The 15,527-nt window shown below is 36.3% G+C and overlaps 1 protein-coding gene across 1 annotated transcript in view; it reads left to right on the top strand.

Annotated features, from left to right (window-relative positions):
- dos (daughter of sevenless) overlaps window positions 1–9,551 on the top strand; it is a 167,145-nt gene extending 157,594 nt beyond the window's left edge. Inside the window, exons 4-6 of the mRNA XM_069823289.1 lie at window positions 371–1,987; window positions 2,461–2,660; window positions 9,003–9,551. Coding sequence (XP_069679390.1) covers window positions 371–1,987; window positions 2,461–2,660; window positions 9,003–9,257 — 2,072 coding nt within the window. The 3' untranslated portion in view covers window positions 9,258–9,551. The remainder of the gene's footprint in view (window positions 1–370; window positions 1,988–2,460; window positions 2,661–9,002) is intronic.
- The last annotated feature ends 5,976 nt before the right edge of the window (window positions 9,552–15,527 follow it).

Below are 15,527 nucleotides of genomic sequence, written 5' to 3'. Positions count from 1 at the left end.
ACAAATCAATGAATGAATGAATCAATCAATCAATCTTCTTAATGTATCCAGCTGTTTGCTGACAACATAAAGTTCACTATAGTCCACTGTAGTCTATTCAGTTTTTGTTTTTCACGAGAAATGAGGGGTATTTTGATTGGTGTTCATTATATATGCCTGTTGCTAGTAGCCAGAGTTGGGGTGTAGTCAATATATACTGCAGGGCTGTGTCTTCTGCAACTGGTACTGATGATTTATGCATGTGTACAAAAAGAACATTACAAAGAACAGAACATTTTCAATGTGGTACTCTAATTTTTTTACTGGCATTATGAAAGCCGCTAAAAGTCAAGCAAGATAGGATATATTATGATCATTATCATCTTTTCAGAATACGACTACGGTCCTCCAGCTGAGGACGAAGAACCAGCCACCACATCAGAGTCACTGACGAACGAACAGCAGGACCCAATGCTGGGGCCAGTGACAGAATCCCCACCTGTTTCCCCAACCAGCACAATTTCAGGCCCATACATTCCTATCAGTGAATGTATTTCTGGGAAGTCCCTCTCTAGTCCAAATGGTCTAGAAGACTTCAATAACATTCTGCGACAAGGAGGGTATGGTTTGATTACTGCAGCTGCACAGTACGGTCTGACAAACAAAGAGGTCACAAATACGTGGCAGAAAAATGCTCAATGTATAGAGAACCAGACTCAGGGTTCCTCAAGATTGTGTGCAACAGGGGAAACAGTTGCCTTACTACAAGGCAAGACTCCCACTCTTCCCCTCAAGAGACCTCCCAGGCCTTGTGATGCCACAGCACCTGCTGAGAGTGCTGAGTTTTACGATTCCCCTCGTAAGCTGCACCCTCCTAACTTAGAGCACCGACAGATCAGTTCAACTACTCCCCCACCACAGAGTCCTACAACCGATGGAGAAAGTGTGTTTACAGACGAAGAGTGGTCTGCCCCCGCACATCGCCCGCCATCTGTTAATTGGGATACATTTCCCAACACGGATGGAGAAAGTGTTCGCCAGAACAGACCTTCAGATAGCTCCGCAGAAGTGGATCTAGGTTCCGGAGGAGACATCGGCTCGTGGAGTGTTGTGAAACGATTTGGCAAACTCACAGTAGTGGACAATGTAGGAAGTGTTCCGCGTGACGGTCCTATCGCAGTGCATGGAAGACAGCTGAGCCTTCCCACAAACCTACAGCATCAACCAGTTGCTCCTCCCCGACCACCAAAACCTTTCCACTTGCTTCTAGAGGCACCAAGTCACAATTACCTCAACCTAGAAAACGTTTCCCCACGTCCTAGAAACAGAAATGCTAGAAAGTCGAGTGTTGCGTCCCAGTCATCAGACACGTCTAAGAGGACAGGAGTTCCGCCTTCTCCAAACGACTGTGTGAGTGCGTCTGATGGCAATGAAGAGCCGCCTTCTCCTCTTTCTGTGCCTCAGAGCAACGAACTAGTGGGTGTAAGTGACGAGATGTACGATTTCCCGAGATCACACCAGAATGTGAACAACCCTTCAAGTCCTTCGGCAGTGGATGGTGTAGAAAACAAAATTTCTGCAGCAACTCTACATTTTTACACAAATGCAGCGCCTATTAAGGTAAATGGAGAAGTCTTCCGTTATGACTTCCACGACTCTTCGCTAGGAATACCACAGGAAGGAGCATCTGTTGTCGAGGAACCCATATCACCTCGCTCTGATGGCTCCAGCTCTCTAGCATCGTCTTCCACTGCTGCCATTTACTCCAATCTTCCCAGTCCGCTTACAGCACAAGGCACACAAAGTGGGACAGATCTTGGACAAAATAATATTCCAACTCCACCAGCTGTAAACCGTGGACTCAAGCCACGACGGAAATTATCAGACTCGACATCTGCAGTTTCAAATGAACCATCGCCTGTCAGTCCTGCGACACATTTATTATCTGGTCCTTTTCCACCGAGTGTGGATAGAAAACTCAAACCACAAATGAAGCAATCTGAACAAGGTATGTTTTCTTCTCTTACTACCGGTAATTCGCATGTAGCACGTTAAATTTCATTTCTAACTTCAGACATCACTCATGTCTTAATATTTATTATTATTATTATTATTATTATTATTATTATGCATGTATGCCCCTCTAATGCCAGAACCCATTGAAACTAACACGTATCTTCACTACATTTTTAGTTAAGTTACGTGCATTACACCATTTTCTTTCTTCACCTTTTCCCTCACTTGGGAAAGAGACAATTATTGTGCTGCAAAAGTCAAGGAAGAATGAAATATTCTAGTGTGTTTTATTATAAAAATCTTCTTTCTGTGACACTTAAGTTTGACTTTGCTAGTTTTTCTTGGTTTGCCAAAAATTTGTATTGGACACATAACAGATTTTACCCATACAAATGGGACACTCAAAATATGAAGGAAAGAGCGAAAATCTTTAATGAAAAGGATTTGTTCTGGACTGTTACACAGAGCCTCTACCATTGGCTGCTCCGCCAGCATGTCGATCAGGATCAGAAAACAGCCGCAGCTTAAAGAGGACCAGAGCTGCACCCAGTCCAACACCACCATCAGCCACTCCAACAATTCTGCGCAATGGGCAGAGACAGCGCTCAGAACACAATTCAAGCTCGGATGATGATCACAGAAATTCACCAGAAGTCAACGAACCAGTAAGTATGACTTTTCGTCAATTGTAGGAAATCATAGGAGTTACTTGCTTCATGCAGTGTTTTATGATAAGAATGTCATGGTTACAGAAACTGGAGAATACTTTATTTATTTACTTACTTACGTACTTAGTTACTAATTTATTTAACTTATTTATTTTTTTATAGATTCATGCATTTATTTATTTATTTATTTATCTATTTATTTATTTATTTATAAGTATGACTTTTCATCAGTTGTAGGTTGATTCATTCATTCATTCATTTATTGATTATTTATTTATTTGTAAGTATGACTTTTCGTCAATTATAGGAAATCATGGTCGTTACTTGCTTCATGCACTGTTTTATGATAAGAATGTCATGGTTACAGAAACTGGAGAATATTTTATTTATTTATTTACTTACTTACTTAGTTACTAATATATTTATTCATTTAAATTATTTATTTTTTTATAGATTCATGCATTCATTGATTCATTAATTCATTCGTTTATTGATTCATTCATTTATTGATTATTTATTTATTTATAGATTCATTCATTTTTTATAGATTCATGCATTCATCTATTCATTCATTCGTTTATTGATTCACTGATTCATTTATTGATTTATTAATTCATTTATTTATTGATTTGAATAGCCGCCCAGAACAAGGTTGTAACCATCAAATACGAAATTCTTAAAAAATGGAGGGGAAAAAACACGTACTGTACAGTAGTGGCAAAGAAAACCGGACCGACCCTTGTAGCTGATTTTAGAGCCTTGTTCACTCCAGATCACGATAGAGTGGTAACTAAGACTTTCGTGGTTCGAATCCTGCCAGGGAAGGAAACTTTTTTTTTTTTTTTTGTTCCTTATTCAAATTTATTCCCAATACTTTTCGATTGCTGGTAAAATTCATGTTCTGGGAATAATAAGTTAATTAAGTAGTAAAATATCGCTGCAATCGAAAAGTATTGGGAATAAATTTGAATAAGGAACAAAAAAAAAAGTTTCCTTCCCAGGCAGGATTCGAACCACGAAAGTCTTAGTTACCAGTCTATTGTGCTCTGGAGTGAACAAGGCTCTGAAATCAGCTACAAGGGTCGGTACGGTTTTTTTTTTTTGCCACTACTTTACATACTTTTACTGTTTTAGAGCAAGATTGACAAGCAGACATGTGTATTGATTTTAATACGAGTAAAATCTTTACACATAGTGCATCATTAACATCATTATTCACAAAAAATACTACTTATGAGAAATGAGGGCTACAACTTGTTCTAGACGGCCATTCATTTATCGATTAATTAATTAATTAATTCATTCATTCATTGGTTGATTTATTTATTCACTCATTTATTTATTTATTTATTTATTTATTTATTTATTTATTTGTTTGTTTATTTAACATACATTCAAGAGTCATTAGTGCAAGATCAATAATGCAAATACAAATTATTTGCAAAAATTGTCTGCAAAATACCAGTACTTGAACATATGTAAGCAAATAAATAACTTTAGTACCTAGATAAATTAAGTAAATTTATGACCTATAACTTATATAACTTAAAAATAAAATATGAAAGACAAAGTAACATGAGGGTGGATCAGAAAGTAGTGCACACTAATTTTTTTCTGTGTTGGTATTGCAGCTGGGATGTTGACATTTCACCAAGATATAATTTGAAGTTTTCACTACAGATACAATTTGTTTTGCATGTGCAGCTCTAGCGTGAGAAGCGTGAACTACGCAACAAAGATGGCGCGCATGTTACTGTCAATTTGTGAAGAGCAGTGAAGTGTTGTGCGATTTTTGTGGGCTAAAGGACATGACCCCGAGTGAAATTCACAGGGACATGTGTGGCGTGTACAGGGAAGACTCTATGGACCGTAGCAACATCTCCAGGTGGTGCGCATTCTTCGCAGGTGGTCATGAGAACCTTTGTGATTTGCCACATTGCGGGCAGCCAGTAACAGCTGCAACCCAGCAGAACCTCACAGACATTTGAGACGGCAATTTTGAATGAACGGCGAATCCAACTGCGAACCTTATCTCAGCAGTTCAACATTTCATACGGTGCAGTGTACGATATCATGTATGACACATTAAAATTTCATAAAGTTAGTGCCCACTGGGTGCCTAAGAACCTGACAGACGACCACAAGAGCCAGTGAATGATGACATGCTTGGACTACTTAAGGCATTACGCTGCAGAAGGGCATGACTTTCTAAAGGAACTGTCACTGGTGATGAGTCCTGGGCATACCACTACATGCCCGAAACAAAGCAGGCCTCTATGTATTGGAAACATGCTGCTTCCCCAGTAAAGAAAAAATTAAAAGTGACGCAGTCTGCTAAGAAAGTGCTCGTGGCAGTGTTTGGGATATGCATTATGTTTTGTTGGTGGGCTTTGCTAAACATGGGACTACTGTGAATGCTGGAGGCTACATTCAAACTTTGGTAAAGTTATTTCAAACTTCTTCATGACAATGCTCGCCCCATGTTGCGGCTTCTGTTCGTGAGAAAATCAACACATTTGATTGGGAAGTGCTCCAGCATCCACCATATAGTCCAGACCTTGTACCGTCGGACTTTCATCTGTTTGGTCCCATGAAGAAATTCCTGGCCGGCCATCACTTTGCGACCTATGCAGAAGTTTTTTTTTATTATTTGGTTATTTTACGACGCTGTATGAACATCTAGGTTATTTAGCATCTGAATGATGTGAAGGTGATAATGCGTGTGAAATTAGTCCGGGGTCCTGCACCGAAAGTTACCCAGCATTTGCTCCTATTGGGTTGAGGGAAAACCCCGGAAAAAACCTCAACCAGGTAACTTGCCCCGACCGGGATTCGAACCCGGGCCACTTGGTTTTGCAGCCAGACACGCTGACCCTTACTCCACAGGTGTGGACTATGCAGAAGTGAAATCAACTGTCCGCAGATGGCTATACTCCAATCGAACGGATTTCTATGAACAGGGTATATTGAAACTGGTACCACGATGGGAGAAACGTGTTGAAAAACTTGGCGTCTATGTAGAAAAGTAGCTGAAAGATGCTAGTTCATTTGTGTATTTTTTATTTTTGTTTACCTATTAAACTTTTTTTTTTAATTATTGTGCATTACTTTCCGATCCACTATTGTATATCCCAAAAGAACAGAGCTAATGTTTGGAGATACAGTAGAAAGGAAAATCTTCAGAACAGATGTCTGGAATCAAAAAGAAAAGATTATTGTGCTATATAAGAGTTTAGAAAGGCATTAGAAGCAAATTTCTGTTGGATTGGTCCGAAAGATGGAATTTTATTTTCCTCTTAAAATAATCAATAATATTTACAATACTGTGCAAAATTAGTATGTTAAGGGTGGTTTTCGAATTTATTTCCCATCCTAATATGTCATATTGTGACACTGGTTGAACTGTAGCTAAGTATACTAGAAGTAACACAGTAACTGGCATAAAAGAACGAAGTATCACAAATTTGTAAGTAGTTTTTCTCAGTCTACTGTGTAAGTAATTAATATGTTTGTCATATCTTAAGTGCTGATCTGCGATTATTCCCAAGTATTTAACATAAATGATCCATTTAAGATGAGGAAATTTTTTATAAATTTGTATGATTGTGAAGTTTGTTGTTTCTCACTGCATTTCCATGGACAGTTATAATATCTGGGGAAATAGTGATGTAATGGCAAATAAAGTCGTAGTACCTCAACACTTCGCACTCGAGCAGGATCACTTTTGTCCCAAATTTCACCTGACTGCAGGATTCAAATTCAACTGTTTTATGTGAAAATCCAATCCTTCAGCTGTTTTGCTAATAAAGTGCTCTCAAAGGCATACATCTCGTTTAGTAACTGGAGCAATAAAAACAACTCATAGAAGCACTACAAATTGGCATCTCAAACGTACCTATCACGGTAGAACTCTTTTACAGTATGAAAAAATAATATGGCTTCCAAATTTTGATAAATGGGACAATTGTAGAGAAGCTGTAAGTACTTTGAAAACACAAACTAGAAGTAAGAAGTTAAAAAGAAAAATTACAAATATCAGAACAGAAAGAAAATCTAATTATCTGCATTAATCCTACTGAGAATACTTTGATCAATTGAATACCACCCAGGATAAGGGTATATGGCTCATGGTATCCCTATGTACTTAGACCCTTATTCCGGGGGGGGGGGGGGATTCAATTATTGTTTCAATTTCAAGGAAACATTAAACATGAAAAATGCCTACCCTAACATGAAAAAAGCCCATATACAGTAAAATCCCTCGTAACCGGCACCCAAATAACCGGCAATACCAAAACAACGGCACTTTCGCCTGGGTCAAAAAAAAAGTTTAATCTGCCATATTGCCACAGTCTGGGCCATCAGTTTTGCCACATTAGGAAGTTCGCACGAACTTTCATATTTTCAGTGAATATTCGAACCTAAAATTAGTGTATTATTTTTGTTGTGTGATGTGTTTTAATAAATAATATCCACACAGTTTTTATGTTTATTTAATTATGTTCGGGCCGTCAGTGTTGCCACATTAGGAAGTTCGCCCGAATTTTCGTTTTCAGAGAATATTCAAACCTAAAATTAGCGTATTATTTGTGTTATGTGGTGTGTTTTAATAAAGAAAATCCACACAGTTTTTACTTTTATGTAGTTATGTTTGGGCCATCAATGTTGCCACATTAGGAAGTTCACACCAGCTTTAATTTTTAGTGAATATTCGAACCTAGAATTAGTGTATTATTTGTGTTGTGTGATGTGTTTTAAGAAGTAAAATGCACACAGTTCTTATGTTTATTCAATTATGAGTAAGTGGTAGACAAACCAGCATCACAGTGATAGACAAATCAGCATCACATGGCTGCAGTTTCAACATTTGGCAACATGAAATACGAATTTTTTTTTGTATATACCAGTATTTATTCAATTATCCAGCAAAATCTCGTATCCGGAACTAGCCTGGTCCCTTTGGTGCCAGATAAGAGGGATTCTACTGTACTAGAAATTTAAAATATCCAACAGAATATTGGACACGAATAAACAGTTGGTTCCATCAGATAGCTTATAAAGATAATAGCGGAAACTTTCATGAAAATGCATGTGTTTCATGTGAGACAGCACCCCCAGTTCCATCTAGCAGTTCACAGTTAAAACTTCGCTTGGATGAATATTCTGCTATTTGGTTCCCTTTCAGACACAGGCAGGGGCTATGTAGGACTATAATAACGAACTTACGTCATGCAATCGTTTGTCAAATTATCAGTCAGCATTGGCATCATAATCACCATACAAAATTTTTAGTAGTGTGCTAGCCAATATTTATTGTTTCAATAATCTTTGCATCCTAATTTTCTTAAAAGTACGGTACTGCTATTTTGCTGAAAGGCTACTCACATCAACTCATACATCTCATACTTACTTACTTACTTACAAATGGCTTTTAAGGAACCCGGAGGTTCATTGCCGCCCTCACATAAGCCCGCCATCGGTCCCTATCCTGTGCAAGATTAATCCAGTCTCTATCATCATATCCCACCTCCCTCAAATCCATTTTAATATTATCTTCCCATCTACGTCTCGGCCTCCCCAAAGGTCTTTTTCCCTCCGGTCTCCCAACTAACACTCTATATGCATTTCTGGATTTGCCCATACGTGCTACATGCCCTGCCCATCTCAAACGTCTGGATTTAATGTTCCTAATTATGTCAAGTGAAGAATACAATGCGTGCAGTTCTGCGTTGTGTAACTTTCTCCATTCTCCTGTAACTTCATCCCGCTTCGTCCCAAATATTTTCCTAAGCACCTTATTCTCAAACACCCTTAACCTATGTTCCTCTCTCAGAGTGAGAGTCCAAGTTTCACAACCATACAGAACAACTAGTAATATAACTGTTTTATAAATTCTAACTTTCAGTTTTTTGACAGCAGACTAGATGATAAAAGCTTCTCAAGCGAATAATAACACGCATTTCCCATATTTATTCTGCGTTTAATTTCCTCCCGAGTATCATTGATATTTGTTACTGTTGCTCCAAGATATTTGAATTTTTCCACCCCTTCGAAGTATAAATCTCCAATTTTTATATTTCCATTTCGTACAATATTCTGGTCACGAGACATAATCATATACTTTGTCATTTCGGGATTTACTTCCAAACCAATCGCTTTACTTGCTTCAAGTAAAATTTCCGTGTTTTCCCTAATCGTTTGTGGATTTTCTCCTAACATATTCACGTCATCCACATAGACAAGAAGCTGATGTAAACCGTTCAATTCCAAACCCTCTGTGTTATCCTGAACTTTCCTAATGGCATCATACATCTCATACACTGCTTATATTTGTTACAGATCTATTACTATCAGCAAGATAGTATATTTGTACCAGCAACAAGGTTCGAAGACTTGCAGTACCTTGACTTGGATCTCGAGTGTGATGCAGCGAGTGGGACAACCGCAACGACACAGATTCCTAAGTCACCTGAAAGAACACAGCCAACGAGTACCGTCTATAAGACTGTAGACTTTGTGAAGACAGAAGCATTTAACAGAACTAGGCAAGAAGTCGAGGAGGTGCGAAAACAGTGCACAGCTGCTGAACTCTGACCTCGCAGTGTGTTTAGATTCCATGTTATGCCAGTAGAGTGCAATGAATGAAAGTTGAAGCAGTGGGTAATGTGATGCCATTTTGTTTGTTTTGGAAAAATGTAAACCCACCGACCATGAAGTACATATTGAGAATGTTTCGAATTTCATCAATTTCAGGAACAAAATATTATTATTAATGCAAGACCTAGATCAGTGGTGTTAAATTTTTGTTTGTAAGATGTGTGGTTATTGTCGCTATATTTCATGTGCGTTTTGAATTAAGGATTTTAAATAAAATTTGTATAATTTTTACACTGAAAAGTTTTGATGTCTGAAATTTGTTTTTTATAATCTAGTGACAGGTATTTGATTATCTTCTTGATTTTAACATTCTCTTCTTTTACATGTCAAACAGATGATGATATTGATGATTAGTAGAGTAATACTGAAATTAGAGGAAGGAAAATGGAAATACGCCATGCAAACTCCCTCTAATACAATTATAATGTCCACCAAATTGAGTTTGAACCAGAATTCAGAATTAAATGCTGGCCAATGCTCTAAACTATTTCCAACTAAAGATTGAAGTAGACGTAAACAAAACCGAAATGTATTACTCCACAATCGCAAGCTAGCTACCAGAGCAGCCACCAGGGCGCATTATTTTCAGCAAGTGAGCACGCAGGGCAGCCACCATCTGATATATTGCAGACATTTCAACACATTCATTGAACTAACCCGTAAAATGCTCACAGAGGGTTAATATTTATTATTTCTCTACTGGGAATAGTGGATTTTCTTTTTCTGTAGATTCGTGATTAAATGTTATTCTTTGAAGAGTGGAGAATTTCTTTAATTCTACAGAAATTTATTTGAGGTTGGCAACACTGAATCTCGCACTGTGTTATACCAGTTGTGCTGATGTGCTCTGTGAAGCTGCAAGTCACCTTGGGAGGGATTTAATGCCTTTTACGCATGCGCATTGCCATAATACACATTACAATGATTTAACACGCATTGTCTGAAACTACTAATATAAACATGTTGTTTAAATCGCAAGAAAGTGTTCTCATAAGCATGTTTAATTCACTCGTATTCCATGTATATTATACATTTTATTATTTTAGAAGGAACTATTTTAGAGTGTATTCCGAATCTCACCGGTGAGCAATCCGATGGCATCACGGTGTTCTGAATTCCACCAATGACGTCATTGATGCTCCACCAGTGTCGCACCGGTGCCATCAACTTACAGAGGTGGTGGCAGTCTCCATCAGCCGCCATTAGTGAATCTGATTGGTTCTTGTATAGGGCGGGAATTAGCAGACGAATAACATCGTGCACTGTTGTGTCATGGCGGTGTGTTCTGCTTTGGTTCTGCTGTATTGTTTGTAATGAGCACAATGTAAAAACAATATGTTAATGGCTTATAAGCGAACATGTCAATGGACCCGTTATTACTACTGGTTCAAGAAATAAATTGTTTATGCTATCTTTTCTTTGAACGAGATGGGAGTACGAAAATTTCGCAAAATTTTGCTAGCGTAGCACAGACAACAACTTGTACAGTCGCCATGACAGCCATCGATCCTTCCAGCAGTTTTGTTCCTTATTTCGCTGCAACGTGACGTCATTGATGCCACCGGACCGGTGAGATTCGGAATACGCTGCTAATGTGAGGAAGAAGATAACAAGCATGAGTTTGGAGGCGTCGTGCGTCCAATAGCCAATCAGGAACCATTATGCCACGTGCATTTATTTACATTTACTTCAATCTTTAGCTGGAAAGAGTATAGCTGTATGTCCCCTCCTAACAGTAAGATGTCTACAAATTTACCAAATTTTCAAGCATGAATAATAAATATATTGATGAATTACAGATGCTGAAGTGATTCTGGTAGTTGAAAACATGGATTATATTTAACTATTTGCAATAATTGTATATTTTTATTAATTTTTCGAACATGCATTCTCTCCTCCCTCCCTGCTCCAGATCAAGTTTTCTCCCTTAGGAATAATGTACCGACAGTGTGCCTTAGATTGCCATTTTTTGAAAACGGCAACAATGCACAATGTAATAATAATAAAAATATCATCTGTTTTATTGGTAAGGCCCTATTGACATGACCTCAACTTAAGAGAATTCATATTTCTTTCTAGAACTCTAGGTTTCAAACTGGAATTAATTTAGAGAATCCCTCAGTTTACTTTCTCAGAATGTATGCATAGTAACTTTGTCTACGTTTTTCTGTTGTCTTCTATTAAATTTAATACCTACATTCAGTTTTATTCAAGTCTAAATTTTCAATGTAAAATCATTTATCCTGTCACTGAATAAGAAACCTCATTTCTGCTGACTCATCATTTCATCTCTCCAATTTAGTATTCAATAATATTCACTTGCACTAGTCAGTGCAGACATTGCTGTCATAAAATTTTAATTGTGTGTGTTTTTTTTTTATATATATTTTTTTTTTATTGTTCCACATGTTCTTCGACACTTTTTATATCTACATATATCTTTTACTCAGTATCACCATCATCTTTTTGTTAGCAAGTTCTTTTTTCGGCCTGTTATAACCTCATGCCGTCTCATCACATGTCTTCCTAGATATGGGGTTGCTATATGTTCTGGAAAAATGAAAATGTTTATATTTTAAGTACGTACCTAAAAAATTGCCATTGTCGATAAATTTTGACTGTCCTAGAATATATTAAATAGCTTACAAATACGACGTCAAACTCCTCTCCAGTTTTACATTATTTCCACTACACGTGAGGTTTGTGGATTCAAAATAAGTTGAAACTGATGGAATTTTAAGAGTGATAAAAAGTCCTAGCTTCCGTTTGAAGGGAAGGACAACACATAAAGAACTCTGTCCCTAAATAAGAGAGCTTCAGGCAGTATATATTGGCTATTCATCACTCGTGTGTGACCAGATTGCACGTGAATTTATTTTTATCCTCCAATCTCCATCTGTAATCTCCACTTTACATCATGCATAATGAAAATATGAAAATAATGTTTTCACTTATGAATCCTCATTAGCGTATACAGAAGAAAGAAATATGCTATTAACAAATAATTTCAATACAGATTCACAGGTTCAATACAACATGAAGCATATCAGCTGCACTAAGTTCCAGATAATGGTGAAGTACAAGTGAAGAATGTCGAATCAAAACATGCAGAATCCACCCGCGAATGAAGTTCACTTTGATATGGATTTCACCTTAATCGAGCTTTGCTTCTTTCATGTGTACATGAGCTTCAAAACACGCTGTTTGATTCAAAAAGCACTGATTAATTTCTTTCTTTTACCTTCGCTTATGAAAAGTTTTTATTTCCCCAGTGGTAGGGCCCTTGGGAACCTGAGAAAATCCCTGTGTTGCTTGGACCATGAGCTTGTCCATCACAAGTTATAAATTCAGAGTAGAGTAGGATTTGAACTCAGATCTAGCACTGAGTGACCGTGGTGGTTAAGTATTTTATTGTTGACTATGTGCATTTTGATGCATTATTCTTCAAATATGACTTTTTCTTCTTGTTTCGGCTCTGTATTGGAATCGGAAACGTATGATTGGTTTTATAATGATAGAAACTGAAAATTTGTATAAAATGAGCAAAATTAGACTTATGAAGCAATACTGCACATTATCAATATATACAGCAATTTGTTTATGGTTTTATTTATTCTTATTTAAATAAACAATAATATTTTAGATGCAGCGACATGCTTCCAATATCCTTTTACAATAATTAAATTAATTGTATCTCGTTTTATTAATCAAGTTTATGGGACCCCTTCGTGGATGTGTTTTTATCTCTTTCGACGAACTTCCTTGTTCCATTCTGTCTAGTTATCTCTTCCATTTTATTCTATATCCTTATATTGCATTTTAGTTGACTTAGTAAATCTTTCTTCATTGCTGGATACTCTCTTTACTGTGTTAATATTATAAAAATTACCTGGCTGACTAGTTTCAACTAGACTGAAAACCTACATAAACACATCAACAAAATGCATCCAAAACTACACTACACACTAGAAACAAAAAACGACAAATCTATAAATTTCTTAGACATCACAATAACGAAAACAGACAACAAACATAATTTCAAAATATACAGGAAACTCACCACCACAGTAAGACATATACACAAAACCTCCAATCATCTCACACAACACAAACATGCAGTATTTCGATCCATGATACACAGACTCATCAACATTCTTATGAGCCAACAAGACTATAAGGAAGAAACACACATTATCAAATACATAGCACAAAGAAATGGATACAACCCCAACATAATAGACAACATCATAAGAAAGATAAAACGCAAATAAGAAAATGCAACACAAACACAAGAACAAAACATCACACTAACATTCGAAAACAAGAACACATACAAGATTGCATCATCTTTCAAGAAACTAAAATAAAACATTGCATACAGAACACAGAATACCGTACACAAACAAATACAATTTAACAGGTGTATATAAACTATCGTGCAATAATTGCAATGACTTCTACATTGAACAGACTGGAAGATCATTTCAAACACATTACAAAGAACATATCACAGCCATAACCAAACCACACAACAATTCAACCTATGCAGAACACATCACAAACTCCAATCACAACTACAGCAACATAGACACTGACATGAAAATACTACACATCCTGCCAAAAAACCAGAAACTTGACACTCTAGAACAATATGAAATTTACAAACATACAAAAACACACCCACAGCACATCCCGAACACTCTAATGAATTTCAAAACACACACTCTTTTCGACACAATCATGAACACACCCACCTCAACAGGAAACCAGAAGACAGTGCTGGATCTCACTAGAGGACAATGATGGACACCACATCGAAACTAATCAGCCAGGTAATTTTTATAATATTAGCACAGTAAAGAAGTTATAACGTTAATCAGTGGTTAATAAATCATTGTTTCTATGGTGCTGTAGCTGCATTACATGATAGTCATTCTTTTTATTAATTTTCTCTGCTGAGTTGTCACTCACGAGATTTATTTTATCGCAGTCAGACTTTACTCTCGTAAGTCAAACTGGCCTACCAAAGATTTATAAAACTTATTATGATATATTTTTTCCATTTTTATTTCATTTATTTTATACCATAGACCTTAAATTAGCATTGAAGCTTTAAGGTGTGGAACAAGTTTTGTACAGTTTTTTTTTTTTTTTTTTTTTTTTTTTTTTTTTTTTTTTTTTTCGAAATGAGGTGACAAAATTTGATACTTGTTTTGATAAAATATTATTTAAAGTTACTTTAAATATTTTTCAGTTTTCGTCTTGAAATTACAGAACTTTTCTTTGCAATCATTAATTGTCTTCTTTGCATTTCTTTGCCCTTGGTATTTTTTAACTGTATTGTAAGGTGATTGTGAATGATGCACACCACTGTTCTAGGCATTATGAATAGAAGTGATAGAATTGGTAGATTTGTAAGGAGGCAAATATGTGGACTTGGGATTTGTCAAAGAAATGAAGAGTGGGAGATGATTGAAGTTGCAATAATTAATTGACTGAGTTCTATATCAGATCTCGCGGTGGTTACCATAAACAAAAATGTTAACGACTTTTTAAGAATGAAACGATTTAAATTTTTTATAAAGTTTGAATTCACTTGATTTCAAGCCAAGTGCCGTAAGAACTATTGAAATAGTTGTACAATGCTGATTATTATGATTATTTTGACTGATATTAAATATCACGAACTTTTATTATAACAAGTAAGGTTTTATGTTATGAATATGTAATCATACTTTCATAATTTCCTAAGTTTTGTGGCTTGTGCCACAATAGCAATAATTTTCTTTTCATCTCTTCACAAAATTAAATTATGTAGCTGGCAGCTGTATTTGTAGTTGCTGCAGTTAGCAAAATGAATTGGATTCTTTCAGTTACATACTCAGTTTATGACCTGGAGACTCAAAATGTTATCGATTATTATTGAAATCTAAAATCGTTTAATTTTTCATACTCATTTTCTTCTATGACTGGACATTTTGACTACCTTTCTCCATGCATCTGATATCTCATTGCAAATGCTGAAATGTGAAGATTTACAATTTATCGTTTTTCATGTCTGTCTTAATGATATATATGAAGAATAATATTTCTATTATGACATTTTAAAAAAACTTTCTTATTACAATTCATCTTCTTTAATTTTCATTGTCTGTGTCCTGGTATTGTTATTACTATTATTACTAACTCATTACATGATATCAGTAG

The sequence above is a fragment of the Periplaneta americana genome, chromosome 4, assembly GCF_040183065.1.
Source record: "Periplaneta americana isolate PAMFEO1 chromosome 4, P.americana_PAMFEO1_priV1, whole genome shotgun sequence".
NCBI classification, from domain to species: Eukaryota; Metazoa; Arthropoda; class Insecta; order Blattodea; family Blattidae; genus Periplaneta; species Periplaneta americana.
The sequence above is the reverse complement of the archived record's forward strand: the minus strand, read 5'-3'. Positions and strand labels throughout refer to the sequence as shown.